Source organism: Ranitomeya variabilis, chromosome 5, assembly GCF_051348905.1.
Source record: "Ranitomeya variabilis isolate aRanVar5 chromosome 5, aRanVar5.hap1, whole genome shotgun sequence".
Taxonomy (NCBI): Eukaryota; Metazoa; Chordata; class Amphibia; order Anura; family Dendrobatidae; genus Ranitomeya; species Ranitomeya variabilis.
The window spans coordinates 38,482,529-38,497,746 of NC_135236.1; the positions used below are offsets into that span (position 1 = coordinate 38,482,529).

Consider the following 15,218-nt stretch of genomic DNA (forward strand, 5'->3'; position numbering starts at 1 on the left):
AGACATTCTACATATCTCCATTACACAACGTGAAAAGACTATCATAGAACCTTTGCTCTTTGTCAAAACTTGATGTGGACAACAAGCAATGACTTTGTGCCCCTCTCCCAGGTCTATTTATAGAGCATACTATGAGAGCCAGGGTCTTATGTCTATAGAAATTGTTCGTTACAGTAAGCACAAGACTTTCAATAATTGGAAGCAGTTCTATTCAAAATCAAACCCTTCTTCGTGTTCTTCATGACTTCAGAAAATGCCTTGTTCTTATTACTATCACGATGGTTGCTCAAACTGAGATAAGTGAGATACCAGCCCATAATGTTAGACGTGGTGGGTACAGGTTAATCTCTTCTTGCATTAGATAGGAATATTTGATACATGATGGACATAATAACCCTGGGTAGAAATATTTGTGTTGGAGGCAATATTAGACCTTATAATTTTGACCTTACCTTTAGGTTCTTCTGACATCTTTTCACAGATCTTAGTAACAAGTACGGTACTTTAGCTCAAAAATAAATTCAAAATCTATAATGAAATAGTCATGATGAGCATAGTCAGCATACAAAGTCTCAATAACATCTCAGTCAGAAGTGTCACTCATGCTTCAAGGCAAAATATTGTAACATGGCCCTCTCCAAACATGCACCATTTATGATACTGGTTTCTTAAATGGCCTTCAGACCTCCTTATGCATTAAGGCTCAAGTGCAACCGCAACAGTCTTTAGCTTCAGTTCCTCGGTAGAATTTAATGTATAAAGAAATTTACTTACAGCCACGGTCTCCACGACCTACACATTTGGTCAGAATGGCAGTCACTTTGGTTATCAACATTATTTACAGCAAATGTGTAGCTATGATGATTAAGCCATTTAGATGTTTCAGGAGAAGTGGGGTGCAATGGTCTACGGAGACAATGAGAATAGAGGTGTACTCCAGAAGACAACTGTTTGAAAAATAATTCCTTGCTTGAAGGAGACAACTGTTGATTTTGGGTGATGAAGTTCACAGTGGTTTCAAGACATTTATGAAAGCCAGATCTGAAATCTATGGATTGAAGGACTTCACGGGAACTCTTGACAGATGTCATTCTGGACTGAAGAAATTCAACTGTATATTCCAGAATCTCTGCTTTCTCCATCTTTGGATTTTTTAGCTTCTTCTACAGTAAAGTGAAACCAATAAATTATTTCTCATATATTCGTGATCTCAATGTGTTAAAATACATTTTTGTAACTTTTCAAGCAAGCAATAAACTGAAAAATTCTGTGGGCTAAATAAACATCATACAAGTATCATACATGTTCACACGATCCCAGAGAAATGTACGACTCTCGGAGAAAACGTATCACCTATGACTAAGCCGAGGGAGGAAGATGATGGTGGAGAGGCTTCCCAGCATGCTTTGCTCCATAGTACCGTAAGTTGGTTCAGCTCGATCACAATGGGAAGTCAGTATTGGGGGAGGGGTGGGGGACTGTGCGACGTTTGGATAATCTACCATTTTAGGTCAGTATTTGACCCTTTAACAAGCTTTGCATTAGCAAAAATAGCCAAGCCAGATGACCATTTGTAGACACCTGTTTTGGGGTGCCAGCCCCCAATCACTGTAGGACAAGGTTTAGCTGGCAGACTGAGATACCTTTCAGCTTTGAGGGTGGCACTGTCCTCTCACTAAGTAGGTCAGTCATGCAAGGAGACCAATGTGCCATGGGAAAGTACATCTCATTCGCCAGCCCTACCTTGTCCTATAATAATAAGACACAATCACCCCTCGAATGCTCTGCAGATGGGTATGAGCTTGGTTTAATGGTTGTTAAAGGGTCAAACATTGATTTATGTGATAGCTACCTACAAATTGTAGCAAGGTATATTTTTCCTATGGAGAATTATCAATGGGACTGCATACTAGACTGGTAACCTTAATGAGAATCAATATCCCTCTGCCATTCCCACTCCCAAAACTATAAGGCACGTTTTTTAGCATTTTTTATTCAATAGATTTCCTTAAAGTGGCCATTCCCAATAGCTTAATATTGATAGAGATTGGAGTAAAAAGGATCAGGCTATTGGATGTCAACATGTCCAATTTTTTTTTTCTTCTCCTGCGATATGCAGTTTCTGGAAGCATATTATTTATCTTCTACAATTGATCATTAGATATGGGTAAGCCGAATTCGTTAAGATTTTTTTTTTAAATCGAATTCGGCAGAATACATTTTCTTTTTTGCAATTCAATCAGTTCTACCATTTTTCGGCGTTCTTTTTAGAGCCGAAAAAGAGATAACAAAAATTAAAAAAGGCAAATTATGACAAATAAAATAACAAATCGAAATAAGTTTGATTGCCAGAATTAGAATGTGGCAGATTTGGTCTAATTCAGCTGGAAAATTCGATTTGCGTCAAATATGTTGAATGTGCCACGATTGGCAATAAAACATTTTTTATTATGGTTTGAAATCTCTCGAAACCCCACAGTTTAATATTGCGTCTACCAAGTGTCTGGTTCTTCACATCTACTATCCAAGCGTATAATAATCAGAGGGGTAGAAAAATAGCAAAAATGATACCCACCTTGATTCTCTCATGTCCCAACTCTTAATTTTCCCGCTTGTTCCTACACTGGCTCCTTCCTTGTCTGGTCTTCTTCCATAAGGAGGGAGCCAGGGGAGACCGGATGGGTAGCTTCGGCTAGAGTATAATTTTTTTTTATTTTGTGACACATTTATTTTTTATGCTCTGGGGTCTAAAGAGAACTCAGACCATAATAAACTTCTTTTACCGCCCACTCCGACATATTCAATCCTCATCAAATAAAATTATGCAAATCAAATTTTGTGCCAAATTCGAGAAAATGTGCCAAATTTGAATTTTGGCAAATTTGCTAATTTCCGTTGATAATACCTAAACCATAGATGGAGCCTAATGAGCATATCTATTGGGGCGTTATGGTCCATAAGATCCCACCAGACAGTAAACTTACAGCTCTACATGTATATCATAAACTCATCATATAAAACGCAGATCTGTATCTGCCACAGGTTGATGAGTTCCATAACTTATATGTTAAGTTTGTTTTCTCCGACCTTACCTCATTTTTCATGGCGTCAGCTAAGAGAAGTCTCAGTTTCTCCAGACAGCTGTTAATTCTCTCTCGTCTTCGTCGCTCTACCATTGGTTTCAAGAGCTGCCCAGGATGAAAATATATTACTAGAAATCTGTTCTCCAACCGGCCCGGACCTTAATTAACCCTGGTGTGACCATAAGACATTACATTGGAAAAGCTAATGAGTGTGTTCTGGAAGGTTTTAGAGCTATCAGTTTTACCTTTTTTTCAAGATCTCTGTTTGCCGTAAGTGAATAAGAACTTACAGAGATAGAAAACTTACCAAAACTAATATGATTGTAGCAAACCCTCAGCTATGATAAGAATTAGGTTGGTATGATAGCATTACCTTTCTTCGGGTCCCTGGTGGAGACTTCTTCTCGCCTCTCATGGTCCAGACATACAATGTGTCCTTATCTTGCAGAAATGTACAATTTTCCTACCAGAGCCACACAGACTATTTATATGGACTGGCTCCACCTGAGTATTGTATGCGCTTTACAATCAGATGGCCAATTGGTAATAATTACCCTCCCTGACCAGTCACAGGAGGACGGCCTGGCCAGTAATCCCATTTACTCACTCTCCGCTCCACAGCTCACTGACTTTCCCTGGAGAAATTACCAAGTCTAAAGAGCCTTTTACACAGAGAGATAAGCAGTTTGTAATTTCTGGCCAATGTAGTGGTGATCAGGGCTGGTGGAGAGAAACAGCTCAGACTGGATCCATGTGTGTAGAGGAGGTCTGCCGAGCCTTTATGTGCCCTCTCAGTATAGGGACCGGGCGCTGCCGGAGGTCAGATGTTTCCTCATCATTACAATGATAATTAAACTATTGTGATTTCTGTCAAAAAGCGAAACTTGGCTCAGGTTCATTACTCCCTCTAATGTGAAGGGAATGGACTAAAAGGAGGCGACAAGGGGAAATCCAAAGTATGTGCAACTGTAGATGCTGATGTAATGGTCTTATCTATCTATCTATCTATCTATTATCTATATTATCTATATATCTATCATCTATCTATCCATCTATCTATCTATTATCTATATTATCTTTATATCTATCATCTATCTATCCATCTATCTATATTATCTATATTATCTTTATATCTATCATCTATCTATCCATCTATCTATCTATCTATTATCTATATTATCTATATTATCTTTATATCTATCATCTATCTATCATCTATCTATTATCTATCTATCCATTATCTATCTATCTATCAATCATCTATCTATTATCTGTCTATCATCTATGTATAATCATCTATTAATCTATTATCTATCTATTATCTAGCGTCTATCCATCCATTATCTATAGTTTATTTATTATCTATGTATATATCATCTATTTATATATTATCTATTATCTCTCTATATATCTATCTACCTATATATTATCTATTATCTATGTATCTACCATCTATTATCTATCTATCTATCTATCTATCTATCTATCTATCTATCTGTTATCAATCTCTCTATCTATAATCTATCTGCCTAATACCTATGTATTATCTATCTGTTATCTATTATCTATCTATGTGTTATCAGTCTAACTGTTTTTATCTATTATCTATCTATAATCTGTTATCTATTATCTATCTATTATCTATCTATCTTCTATCTATCTATTATCTATCTATTTATCTATTTTCGATCTATTTTCTATTTGTCATCTATTTATCCTCTACTATCTATCATCTATCTATCTATCTATCTATCTATCTATCTATCTATCTATCTATCTATTATCCATCTATTATCTATCTATCTATCTATCTATCATCTTTCTATCATCTATCTATTTTCTATCTATCGTTATTTATCTATCTAGTATTTAGTGACTTGTGACTTTTTTTGTTGTTATGATATGCCCCAATTTTATTAAACACTTGTGACACATTTTAACAGTTTTTTCTTCTGTTGACAGATTTTTATTCAGTTTTTAAAATTAGGCGCATTTTAGTTTCATAGATTTTTTTCTTAATTAATTTATCTTGCAAAAATGGTTACAAAATCGTCCCAGTAGGTGGGGGGTGAGGTGAGGTGGCATCATAAAATATAGAGTAATAGTTAAAAAACTGATGCAAAACACAATGACTTTAATATTATTTCTATGTCCAATAAAATGACCTTAGAAAGCCCCAGACAATAATTCGTCCCAACTCCCATTGACCGGTGGCTTGGCTTCCAACTGCTTGCCTGTGCCAACCTTATGTGTTACCCTGATGAGTACTGTATGTACTGACATGTCAGACTTCTTATATCAGACCTCGTGGTGCATCTGACTCCAGATCAGAAGGTTGCGTGTTCAAATCATGTTGGGGTCAATTGTCAATTTTTATTTCTGTAACGTCCAGCAGCTGCTGATCGTGGACAGGCCATTGTCAGACCTCCACCGATCCAATATTGATGACCAAATCCTAAGAATTAGGTCATCACCATTTTATGCCCAGAGACCCCTTTAATTCATCATCTATGTATTGTATTGATCCCCCCAGACTCAGGGGCTAGACAGAGGCTCCTCGATGCCAGAAGCCTCCGGTGTAGAGAGAAGATGGTGAGAGAAGATGCCGCACATGGTGCTGAATGATGCCAGAGGCCGCCGGCAGCTACTCACAAGGCTGGATGGGGAACGGTGTGCTGGGGGGCGAGTATTAAGTTTTTTTTTCCCCACTCTCCTTTCCTGGCCCTCTACAAATTCTCGAAATAGTGGCCAGGCAGACACATTTTTGTTGGATTTCCATGAAGATTTTAACAAAGATTTAAGGCAAAATCAACTAAGTCCCATAGATCTTTACTAAATCCTCTTCTTTTTCACTTCCTGGGGTAAACGGAGCTGTTCTTCTGGTGACAAGATCTCTGGTGAGAATCTCCGGGTTCCTGTGATGTCAAGTCAGATTCTCCCTCACTTCCAGGCTCTGGAAACTGACATGAGGGAGTGGCTTGCTGCACGGGTGGGCGGGGCCACATTCAGCAATGTTGGCGCATCTATATTTTCTGGCACCAAGGGCAAGAATTCAGATTGGTGCCCCATTCCTCTTTCCCGACACCTCAGTCGGTTTGAGTAGTCGTCATGTGACTAATCATTCATGTGTGATCATCCTTGAGCATTTATGGCAAAACCAGTTGCTGAGTGGACAGCCTCTTTAACATATTCCTCTCTAAAACTGTGCTGTTTCATGTATGTTGTTCAGTTTGTATGTATGTTGTTATACTTTTCTCTGCTGCCACCCAATGGTCCCTTTCTGTATGGCAGCTTGTTATTCATTTATTCTTGGGCATGTCTTTCCCTTCCAGTTCAGGGGTCAAGTCTTCTCTTCCTCTGGCAGCCATTTCATTTTCAGTTTCATGCTGTTGTGAGAGGACGCTTTTGAACCGGGCTTAGGCTACGTTCACATTTGCGTTGTGCGCCGCAGCGTCGGCGCCGCAACGCACAACGCAAACAAAAACGCAGCAAAACGCATGCACAATGCTGCGTTTTGCGCCGCATGCATCCTTTTTTTCATTGATTTTGGACGCAGCAAAAATGCAACTTGCTGCGTCCTCTGCGCCCGGACGCGGGCGCCACAGGGACACATGCGGCGCAAAACGCAAGTGCGACGCATATCCATGCGCCCCCATGTTAAATATAGGGGCGCATGACGCATGCGGCGACGCTGCGGTGCCCGACGCTGCGGCGCCGACCGCAAATGTGAACGTAGCCTAAAGAAGGCATCAGTCTTTCGACCACACTCTCTCTTGCTGCTCACACTTGCAGCCATACTTGGTGCTACCTCTTACTGTACCTTGTCTACCCCTGCATTTCTGGACAAAGTACTGTATTACCAGTTATACACTGTATGTCCGGATTTACAAATAAACAAGTCTGGATTGCACAATCCCTGGTGTGCTTCATCTCTTCGGACGCTGAGCAGCAGTGGTCCTGTCTGCCTCACAGCAAGGAAAAAACTGAAGGTACGAATCTTTCTCACAACACCTATTAGTCACTCACACCTCCATTCGCCTCATGTGGGGACAGAACAGTCGAAAGACTGCCTTGAAGCCCGGCAAGAATCGTCCGTATATCCCTATCCATGTGCCCACGCTCTGCCTGCTCACAAACTGCAGCCCTGCTCTGCTAAGAAATCTGCAGCATCATCTCAGACCGCATTGTGCACAAAGACTCTCTGTGTATTATACCACATCGCTGCAGATTGTCTAACCGCAGAACCCCACAATTCTCCAAAAACACCTTGGGAATCTTATCAGGGGGTCGCAACTAAGCTGCACCATGATTTCCAGCCCCCAATTAAAAAGTTTAGTTTCTTAAAAGGACAACGCAACTTAAATCAAAATGGCTTACGCAGTTCCCCAATGCTGAAACAGAGCAAATACAACCTGACACTGTCTATTATGAAGACCAGGAAGCAGAGCTGGCTTCTGCATCAGACCCAGATGCACAACCAGTACACTCCATCAAGCCAACATTAAAGGTCCTCGAGAATTACTGTTCCACAAGGGATGAGTTCAATGACAACCTGGACGACCTATGGGAACGAGTCGCTTCCCTCATGTCAAGCGTCCAACGCCACAAAGATGATGCAGTGAGTTTACAGGACACTATAAGACAGCTAGACATGGCCCACAGCAGATACAAGAGACTGTCCACAAAGTATGCTGCCTTCTTAAAAGACTCTAAAATCGATGAAGCCCTATCAGAGTTAAGCAAGGCAGACTCCACAGACAGAGAAAGGGATGCCGACATGTAAGACACCAAAGATAAAGTGGAGCTTCGTATCACCCATCTGCAAGAAACTAGATCGCACAGGTCAGCCTCGTCTAAACACTCTGTCCGGTCATATAAATCATCCTGCTCAAGAACTTCAGCCCTCAGTGACAGAATCCTAGAGGCCCGTTTAAATGCAGAGCGGTCCAAACTAAGACGTTCATACACAGAAAAGAAAGCAGAAGCAGAGGCTAAAGCAGAAGCAAAAAAAGTAGAAGCAGAGGCTCGAGCAAAGATTCTTCAAACAGAAGTAGAAGCGAAGAAAGCAGAAGCAGAGGCTCGAGCAAAGATTCTTCAAACAGAAGTAGAAGCGAAGAAAGCAGGAGCAGAGGCTCGAGCAAAGATTCTTCAAACAGAAGTAGAAGAGAAGAAAGCAGAAGCAGAGGCTCAAGCGAAGATTCTTCATACAGAAGCAGAGGCTAGAGCAAAGATTCTTCAAACAGAAATGGAGGAAGAAATCGCATTAGCTGTAGTAAAAATACTTGAGCAAGCATTGAAGCATAACCTCGACCCAATTTGCCTGCCACCACAGGAAGAAGATGACCCAGCTGTTCGTACCAGAGACTACGTGCAGAAACAGATACCTGCAGCGTACACCTTCTCCAGAGACGTTCAAACCAACATTGTGGAAACATCCAAATCAGCCCAACCTATGGTGCCAGTATCACCCACAGCCCCTACAGAGACCCAAGACCAACGCCGTGATGCACCCCCTCAGGAGCAGTCATCACCGCAAGACGACCACAAGGCACACTCCAGCCTGCCTCCACGGTTCAAGCAGCAGTCATCAGAATCTCCAGAGGTAAAACTACAGCTCAACCCTGCAGCAACATCATTTTACCCGGGAACAATTCACCCTTCCACGTGTTGTGAATTAGACTTTTTGGCTCCCTCTTGTGGTCACTAGTGATATGACACTTTGATATTCCTCCCCTTGCTTGGTACCCACCTGGCCTCGTTAGTCCAGGGGTGTCGCTATTTGAACTTCCTGGATTTTCAGTCTGGTGCCTGGCATCATTGTAATCAGATCCTTCTGTTTGCTCCTTTCTGCTGGTCCTGGTTCTTTGCAAAATTAAGCTAAGTCCTGCTTTCTTGTTTTTGGTTATTTACTGTGCTCTTATTTTTGTCCAGCTTGTACTAAATGTGATTCCTGATACTGCTGGAAGCTCTAGGGGGCGGATGTTCTCCCCCCGTGCCGTTAGACGGTTCGGGGGTTCTGGAATATTCCGCGTGGAGTCTTTGTGAGGGTTTTTGCTGACCATATAAGTCATCTTCCTATATTCTGCTATTAGTTAGTGGGCCTCTCTTTGCTAAAAACCTAGTTCATTTCTTGCGTTTGTCTTTTCTTCTTACCTCACCGTTATTATTTGTTGGGGGCTTGTATCCAACTTTTTGGGGTATTTCCTCTGGAGGCAAGAAAGGTCTTTCTTTTCCCTGCTAGGGTTAGTTAGTTCTCCGGCTGGCGCGAGACGTCTAGAATCAACGTAGGTACGTTCCCCGGCTGCTGTTATTTGTGTGCTAGGTTCAGGTATATGGTCAGCCCAGTTACCACTGCCCTATGAGCTGGGTTTTATGTTTGCAGACTTTGCTATTTGTCTTTGAGACCCCCTGCCATTGGGGTCATAACAGTATGCCAGGCCTTAAGTGAATATTTAATGCATTGCAGAAGTGGGATTATAAGAAAGGAAATTCTGAGGTTTTTTTTTTTCTTTCTTTCCTCCCCTTTATCTCAGAGTGGCTGGAGCCTTGCTGCAGACATGAATGTCCAGACCTTGATTACTAGTGTGGATCAGCTTGCTGCTCGTGTGCAGAGTATTCAAGATTTTGTTACTAGCAGTCCTATGTCAGAACCTAAAATACCTATTCCGGAATTGTTCTCTGGAGACCGATTTAAATTTAGAAATTTCAGGAATAATTGTAAATTGTTTCTATCTCTGAGACCTCGTTCGTCTGGAGACTCAGCTCAGCAAGTAAAAATTGTTATCTCTTTCTTACGGGGCGACCCTCAGGATTGGGCCTTCTCGTTAGCGTCAGGCGATCCGGCTTTGGCAGATGTTGATGCGTTTTTTCTGGCGCTTGGGTTGCTATACGAGGAGCCCAATCTTGAAATTCAGGCAGAAAAGGCCTTGCTGGCTATCTCTCAGGGCCAGGATGAAGCTGAAGTTTATTGCCAAAAATTTCGGAAATGGTCCGTGCTTACTCAGTGGAATGAGTGTGCTCTGGCCGCAAATTTCAGAAATGGCCTTTCTGAAGCCATTAAGAATGTGATGGTGGGTTTCTCCGTTCCTACAAGTCTGAATGATTCCACGGCGTTGGCTATTCAAATTGACCGGCGTTTACGAGAGCGCAAAGTCGCTAATCCTCTGGTGGTGTTGTCTGAACAGACACCTGAGTTAATGCAATGTGATAGAGTTCAGACTAGAATTGAACGGAAAAATCATAGACGTCAGAATGGGTTGTGTTTCTACTGTGGTGATTCTACACATGTTATATCAGCATGCTCTAAACGCTTAACAAAGGTGGTTAGTCCGGTCGCCATTGGTAATTTGCAACCTAAATTTATTTTGTCTGTGACTTTAATTTGCTCATTGTCTTCCTATCCTGATATGGCGTTTGTGGATTCAGGTGCTGCCCTGAGTCTTATGGATCTGTCGTTTGCCAAGCGCTGTGGTTTTGTTCTGGAGCCTTTGGTTAATCCTATTCCTCTGAGAGGTATTGATGCTACGCCATTGGCGGAAAATAAGCCGCAGTTTTGGACACAGGTGACCATGTGCATGTCTCCTGAACATCGAGAGGTGATTCGTTTTCTTGTTTTGCATAAAATGCATGATTTGGTCGTTTTGGGTCTGCCATGGTTACAAACTCACAATCCTGTTTTGGATTGGAAGGCTATGTCTGTGTCAAGTTGGGGCTGTCAGGGAATTCATTGCGATTCCCCGCCGGCGTCTATTGCTTCCTCTACTCCTTCGGATGTTCCTGAGTATTTGTCTGATTATCAGGATGTATTCAGCGAGTCCAGGTCCAGTGCTCTTCCTCCTCATAGGGACTGTGACTGCGCTATAGATTTGATTCCAGGTAGTAAGTTTCCTAAGGGAAGATTATTTAATCTGTCTGTACCTGAGCATACCGCAATGCGTTCGTATATTAAGGAGTCTCTGGAGAAGGGACATATTCGTCCATCCTCTTCCCCTCTTGGTGCGGGATTTTTCTTTGTGGCCAAGAAGGACGGATCTTTGAGACCTTGTATAGACTATCGACTTCTGAATAAAATCACTGTTAAATTTCAGTATCCTTTGCCTCTGTTGTCGGACTTGTTTGCCCGGATTAAGGGTGCCAAGTGGTTCACCAAGATAGACCTTCGTGGTGCGTACAACCTTGTGCGCATTAAGCAGGGAGATGAATGGAAAACTGCATTTAATACGCCCGAAGGTCATTTTGAGTACTTGGTGATGCCTTTTGGGCTCTCTAATGCTCCTTCAGTGTTTCAGTCCTTTATGCATGACATCTTCCGGAAGTATCTGGATAAATTTATGATTGTTTATCTGGATGATATTCTGTTTTTTTCTGATGATTGGGACTCCCATGTAAGGCAGGTCAGGATGGTGTTTCAGGTTTTGCGTGAGAATGCTTTGTTTATTAAGGGCTCAAAGTGTCTCTTTGGTGTGCAGAAGGTTCCCTTTTTGGGTTTTATCTTCTCCCCTTCTGCTGTGGAGATGGACCCAGTCAAGGTCCGAGCTATTCATGATTGGACTCAGCCCACGTCGGTTAAGAGTCTTCAGAAGTTCTTGGGTTTTGCTAACTTCTACCGTCGTTTTATCGCTAATTTTTCTAGCGTTGTTAAACCTTTGACGGATATGACCAAGAAAGGTTCTGATGTTGCTAACTGGGCTCCTGCAGCCAAGGAGGCTTTTCAGGAGCTGAAGCGCCGGTTTACTTTGGCGCCTGTTTTGTGTCAGCCTGATGTCTCGCTTCCCTTTCAGGTTGAAGTGGATGCTTCTGAGATCGGTGCAGGGGCCGTTTTGTCGCAGAGAAGCCATGGTTGCTCAGTAATGAGACCATGTGCTTTTTTTTCTAGGAAATTTTCGCCTGCTGAGCGGAATTATGATGTTGGCAATCGGGAGTTGTTGGCCATGAAGTGGGCATTTGAGGAGTGGCGTCATTGGCTCGAGGGTGCTAAGCATCGTGTGGTGGTTTTGACTGATCACAAAAATCTGATGTATCTCGAGTCTGCTAAACGCCTGAATCCTAGACAGGCCCGTTGGTCATTGTTTTTCTCCTGTTTTGACTTCGTGGTCTCGTACCTGCCTGGTTCAAAGAATGTTAAGGCTGATGCTCTTTCTAGGAGCTTTGTGCCTGACTCTCCTGGAGCCTCAGAGCCAGTTGGTATTCTTAAAGAGGGAGTAATCTTGTCGGCCATTTCTCCGGATTTGCGACGTGTGTTGCAGAGATTTCAGGCTGGTAGACCTGACTCTTGTCCACCTGACAGACTGTTTGTTCCTGATAAATGGACCAGTAGAGTAATTTCCGAGGTTCACTCCTCGGTGTTGTCAGGGCATCCGGGAATTTTTGGCACCAGAGATTTGGTGGCTAGGTCCTTTTGGTGGCCTTCCTTGTCACGGGATGTGCGGTCATTTGTGCAGTCCTGTGGGACTTGTGCTCGGGCTAAGCCTTGCTGTTCTCGTGCCAGCGGGTTGCTTTTGCCCTTGCCTGTCCCGAAGAGGCCTTGGACACACATTTCCATGGATTTCATTTCGGATCTTCCAGTGTCTCGGGGCATGTCTGTCATCTGGGTGGTATGTGATCGCTTTTCCAAGATGGTCCATTTGGTGCCCTTGCCTAAGCTGCCTTCCTCTTCTGATCTGGTTCCGTTATTCTTTCAGAATGTGGTTCATTTGCACAGCATTCCTGAGAATATCGTGTCTGACAGAGGATCCCAGTTTGTTTCCAGGTTCTGGCGATCCTTTTGTGCTAAGATGGGCATTGATTTGTCGTTTTCATCTGCCTTTCATCCTCAGACTAATGGCCAAACTGAGCGAACAAATCAGACTCTAGAGGCTTATTTGAGATGTTTTGTTTCTGCAGATCAGGATGATTGGGTGACCTTCTTGCCGTTGGCTGAGTTTGCCCTTAATAATCGGGCTAGTTCCGCTACCTTGGTTTCGCCATTTTTCTGCAACTCTGGTTTCCATCCTCATTTTTCCTCGGGACATGTGGAGCCGTCTGACTGTCCTGGGGTGGATTCTGTGGTGGATAGGTTGCAGCGGATTTGGGATCATGTGGTGGACAACTTGAAGTTGTCACAGGAGAAGGCTCAGCGTTTTGCCAACCGCCGCCGCGGTGTGGGTCCCCGACTTCGTGTTGGGGATTTGGTGTGGCTGTCTTCTCGGTTTGTTCCTATGAAGGTCTCCTCTCCTAAATTTAAGCCTCGCTTCATCGGTCCTTATAAGATTTTGGAAATTCTTAATCCAGTGTCCTTTCGCTTGGAACTTCCTGTGTCGTTTGCCATTCACAACGTGTTCCATAGGTCTTTGTTGCGGCGGTACGTTGTGCCTGTGGTTCCTTCTGTTGAGCCTCCTGCTCCGGTGTTGGTTGGGGGCGAGTTGGAGTACGTGGTGGAAAAGATCTTGGATTCTCGTCTCTCCAGGCGGAGGCTTCAGTATCTGGTTAAGTGGAAGGGCTATGGTCAGGAGGATAATTCCTGGGTGGTCGCCTCTGATGTGCATGCGGCCGATTTGGTTCGTGCCTTACACGCTGCTCATCCTGATCGCCCTGGTGGTCTTGGTGAGGGTTCGGTGACCCCTCCTTAAGGGAGGGTACTGTTGTGAATTAGACTTTTTGGCTCCCTCTTGTGGTCACTAGTGATATGACACTTTGATATTCCTTCCCTTGCTTGGTACCCACCTGGCCTCATTAGTCCAGGGGTGTCGCTATTTGAACTTCCTGGATTTTCAGTCTGGTGCCTGGCATCGTTGTAATCAGATCCTTCTGTTTGCTCCTTTCTGCTGGTCCTGGTTCTTTGCAAAATTAAGCTAAGTCCTGCTTTCTTGTTTTTGGTTATTTACTGTGCTCTTATTTTTGTCCAGCTTGTACTAAATGTGATTCCTGATACTGCTGGAAGCTGTAGGGGGCGGATGTTCTCCCCCCGTGCCATTAGACGGTTCGGGGGTTCTTGAATATTCCGCGTGGAGTTTTTGTGAGGGTTTTTGCTGACCATATAAGTCATCTTCCTATATTCTGCTATTAGTTAGTGGGCCTCTCTTTGCTAAAAACCTAGTTCATTTCTTGCGTTTGTCTTTTCTTCTTACCTCACCGTTATTATTTGTTGGGGGCTTGTATCCAACTTTTTGGGGTATTTCCTCTGGAGGCAAGAAAGGTCTTTCTTTTCCCTGCTAGGGTTAGTTAGTTCTCCGGCTGGCGCGAGACGTCTAGAATCAACGTAGGTACGTTCCCCGGCTGCTGTTATTTGTGTGCTAGGTTCAGGTATATGGTCAGCCCAGTTACCACTGCCCTATGAGCTGGGTTTTATGTTTGCAGACTTCGCTATTTGTCTTTGAGACCCCCTGCCATTGGGGTCATAACATCCACGCCACCCAGCTGATACGTCCGAGGGGCACCACAAGCTAATACGGTAACAAGGAGTGAAGGATCAGACATGTCTGAGTTTGCCAGGTTCATGGTGAGCAGGGAGCTAATCAGCACTAGCCTCTCAAAATTCGACGACCGTGCAGAGAACTACAGAGCCTGGAAAGCAACCTTCAAGGTCGCCATTGCTGATCTCAACCTATCCGCGGAACAGGAGCTCGACCTCATGGTAAAATGGTTGGGTCCTGAATCCACAAACCGTATCAAGAGTCTTAGGACTGTCTATGTGGGGCAGGCTGAAGCAGGTCTCGCAGCTGCCTGGCAGAGACTCGAAAGAACCTATGGCAGTGCTGAAGCCATAGAAAAGTCCCTATTCAAGAGACTGCAGAATGTTCCAAGGATCAACCTTAAGGAAGCCCACAAGCTTCTGGACTTAAGTGACCTGCTTATGGAGCTGGAACTTGCTAAAAGGGACCCTCGCTTGTCTGGACTGTGCTACCTGGACACTGCCCATGGGGTGAACCCAATCATCTCAATGCTGCCACATAGTCTGCAAGAGAAGTGGGCAGTATGCGTCTCCAGGTATAAAAGGTCACATGACGTCACCTTTCCTCCGTTCATTCAGTTCTGCAAGTTCATTGACGAACAAGCCCAAATGAGGAACGACCCTAGCCTTGACTTCCTGGAGTCTAACACTGCAGCTCCAGCAACACTTTCATCAAGGTATGAAAGCGTCGCACATAGATGCAAGGA

At 43.5% G+C, this 15,218-nt stretch overlaps 1 protein-coding gene across 1 annotated transcript; it reads right to left on the minus strand.

Annotated features, from left to right (window-relative positions):
• Window positions 1-263: 263 nt before the first annotated feature.
• On the minus strand, window positions 264-3,498 carry LOC143774822 (transcription factor HES-7.1-B-like). The gene is made up of 3 exons (XM_077262591.1): window positions 3,457-3,498; window positions 3,093-3,188; window positions 264-1,163 (listed from the first exon to the last, which is right to left on the minus strand). Exons 1-3 carry the CDS (start codon window positions 3,496-3,498, stop codon window positions 771-773), a joined length of 531 nt encoding a protein of 176 aa, XP_077118706.1. The 3' UTR covers window positions 264-770.
• Window positions 3,499-15,218: the final 11,720 nt, after the last annotated feature.

Excerpts from the sequence above, each read along its gene's own strand:
- LOC143774822 (XM_077262591.1), bottom strand. The coding sequence starts at position 3,498 with ATGAGAGGCGAGAAGAAGTCTCCACCAGGGACCCGAAGAAAG. Across the intron at positions 3,189-3,456 it reads CACCAGGGACCCGAAGAAAG|CTCTTGAAACCAATGGTAGA; the intron begins GTAATGCTATCA and ends CATCCTGGGCAG. Across the intron at positions 1,164-3,092 it reads CTGACGCCATGAAAAATGAG|AAGAAGCTAAAAAATCCAAA; the intron begins GTAAGGTCGGAG and ends ACTTTACTGTAG.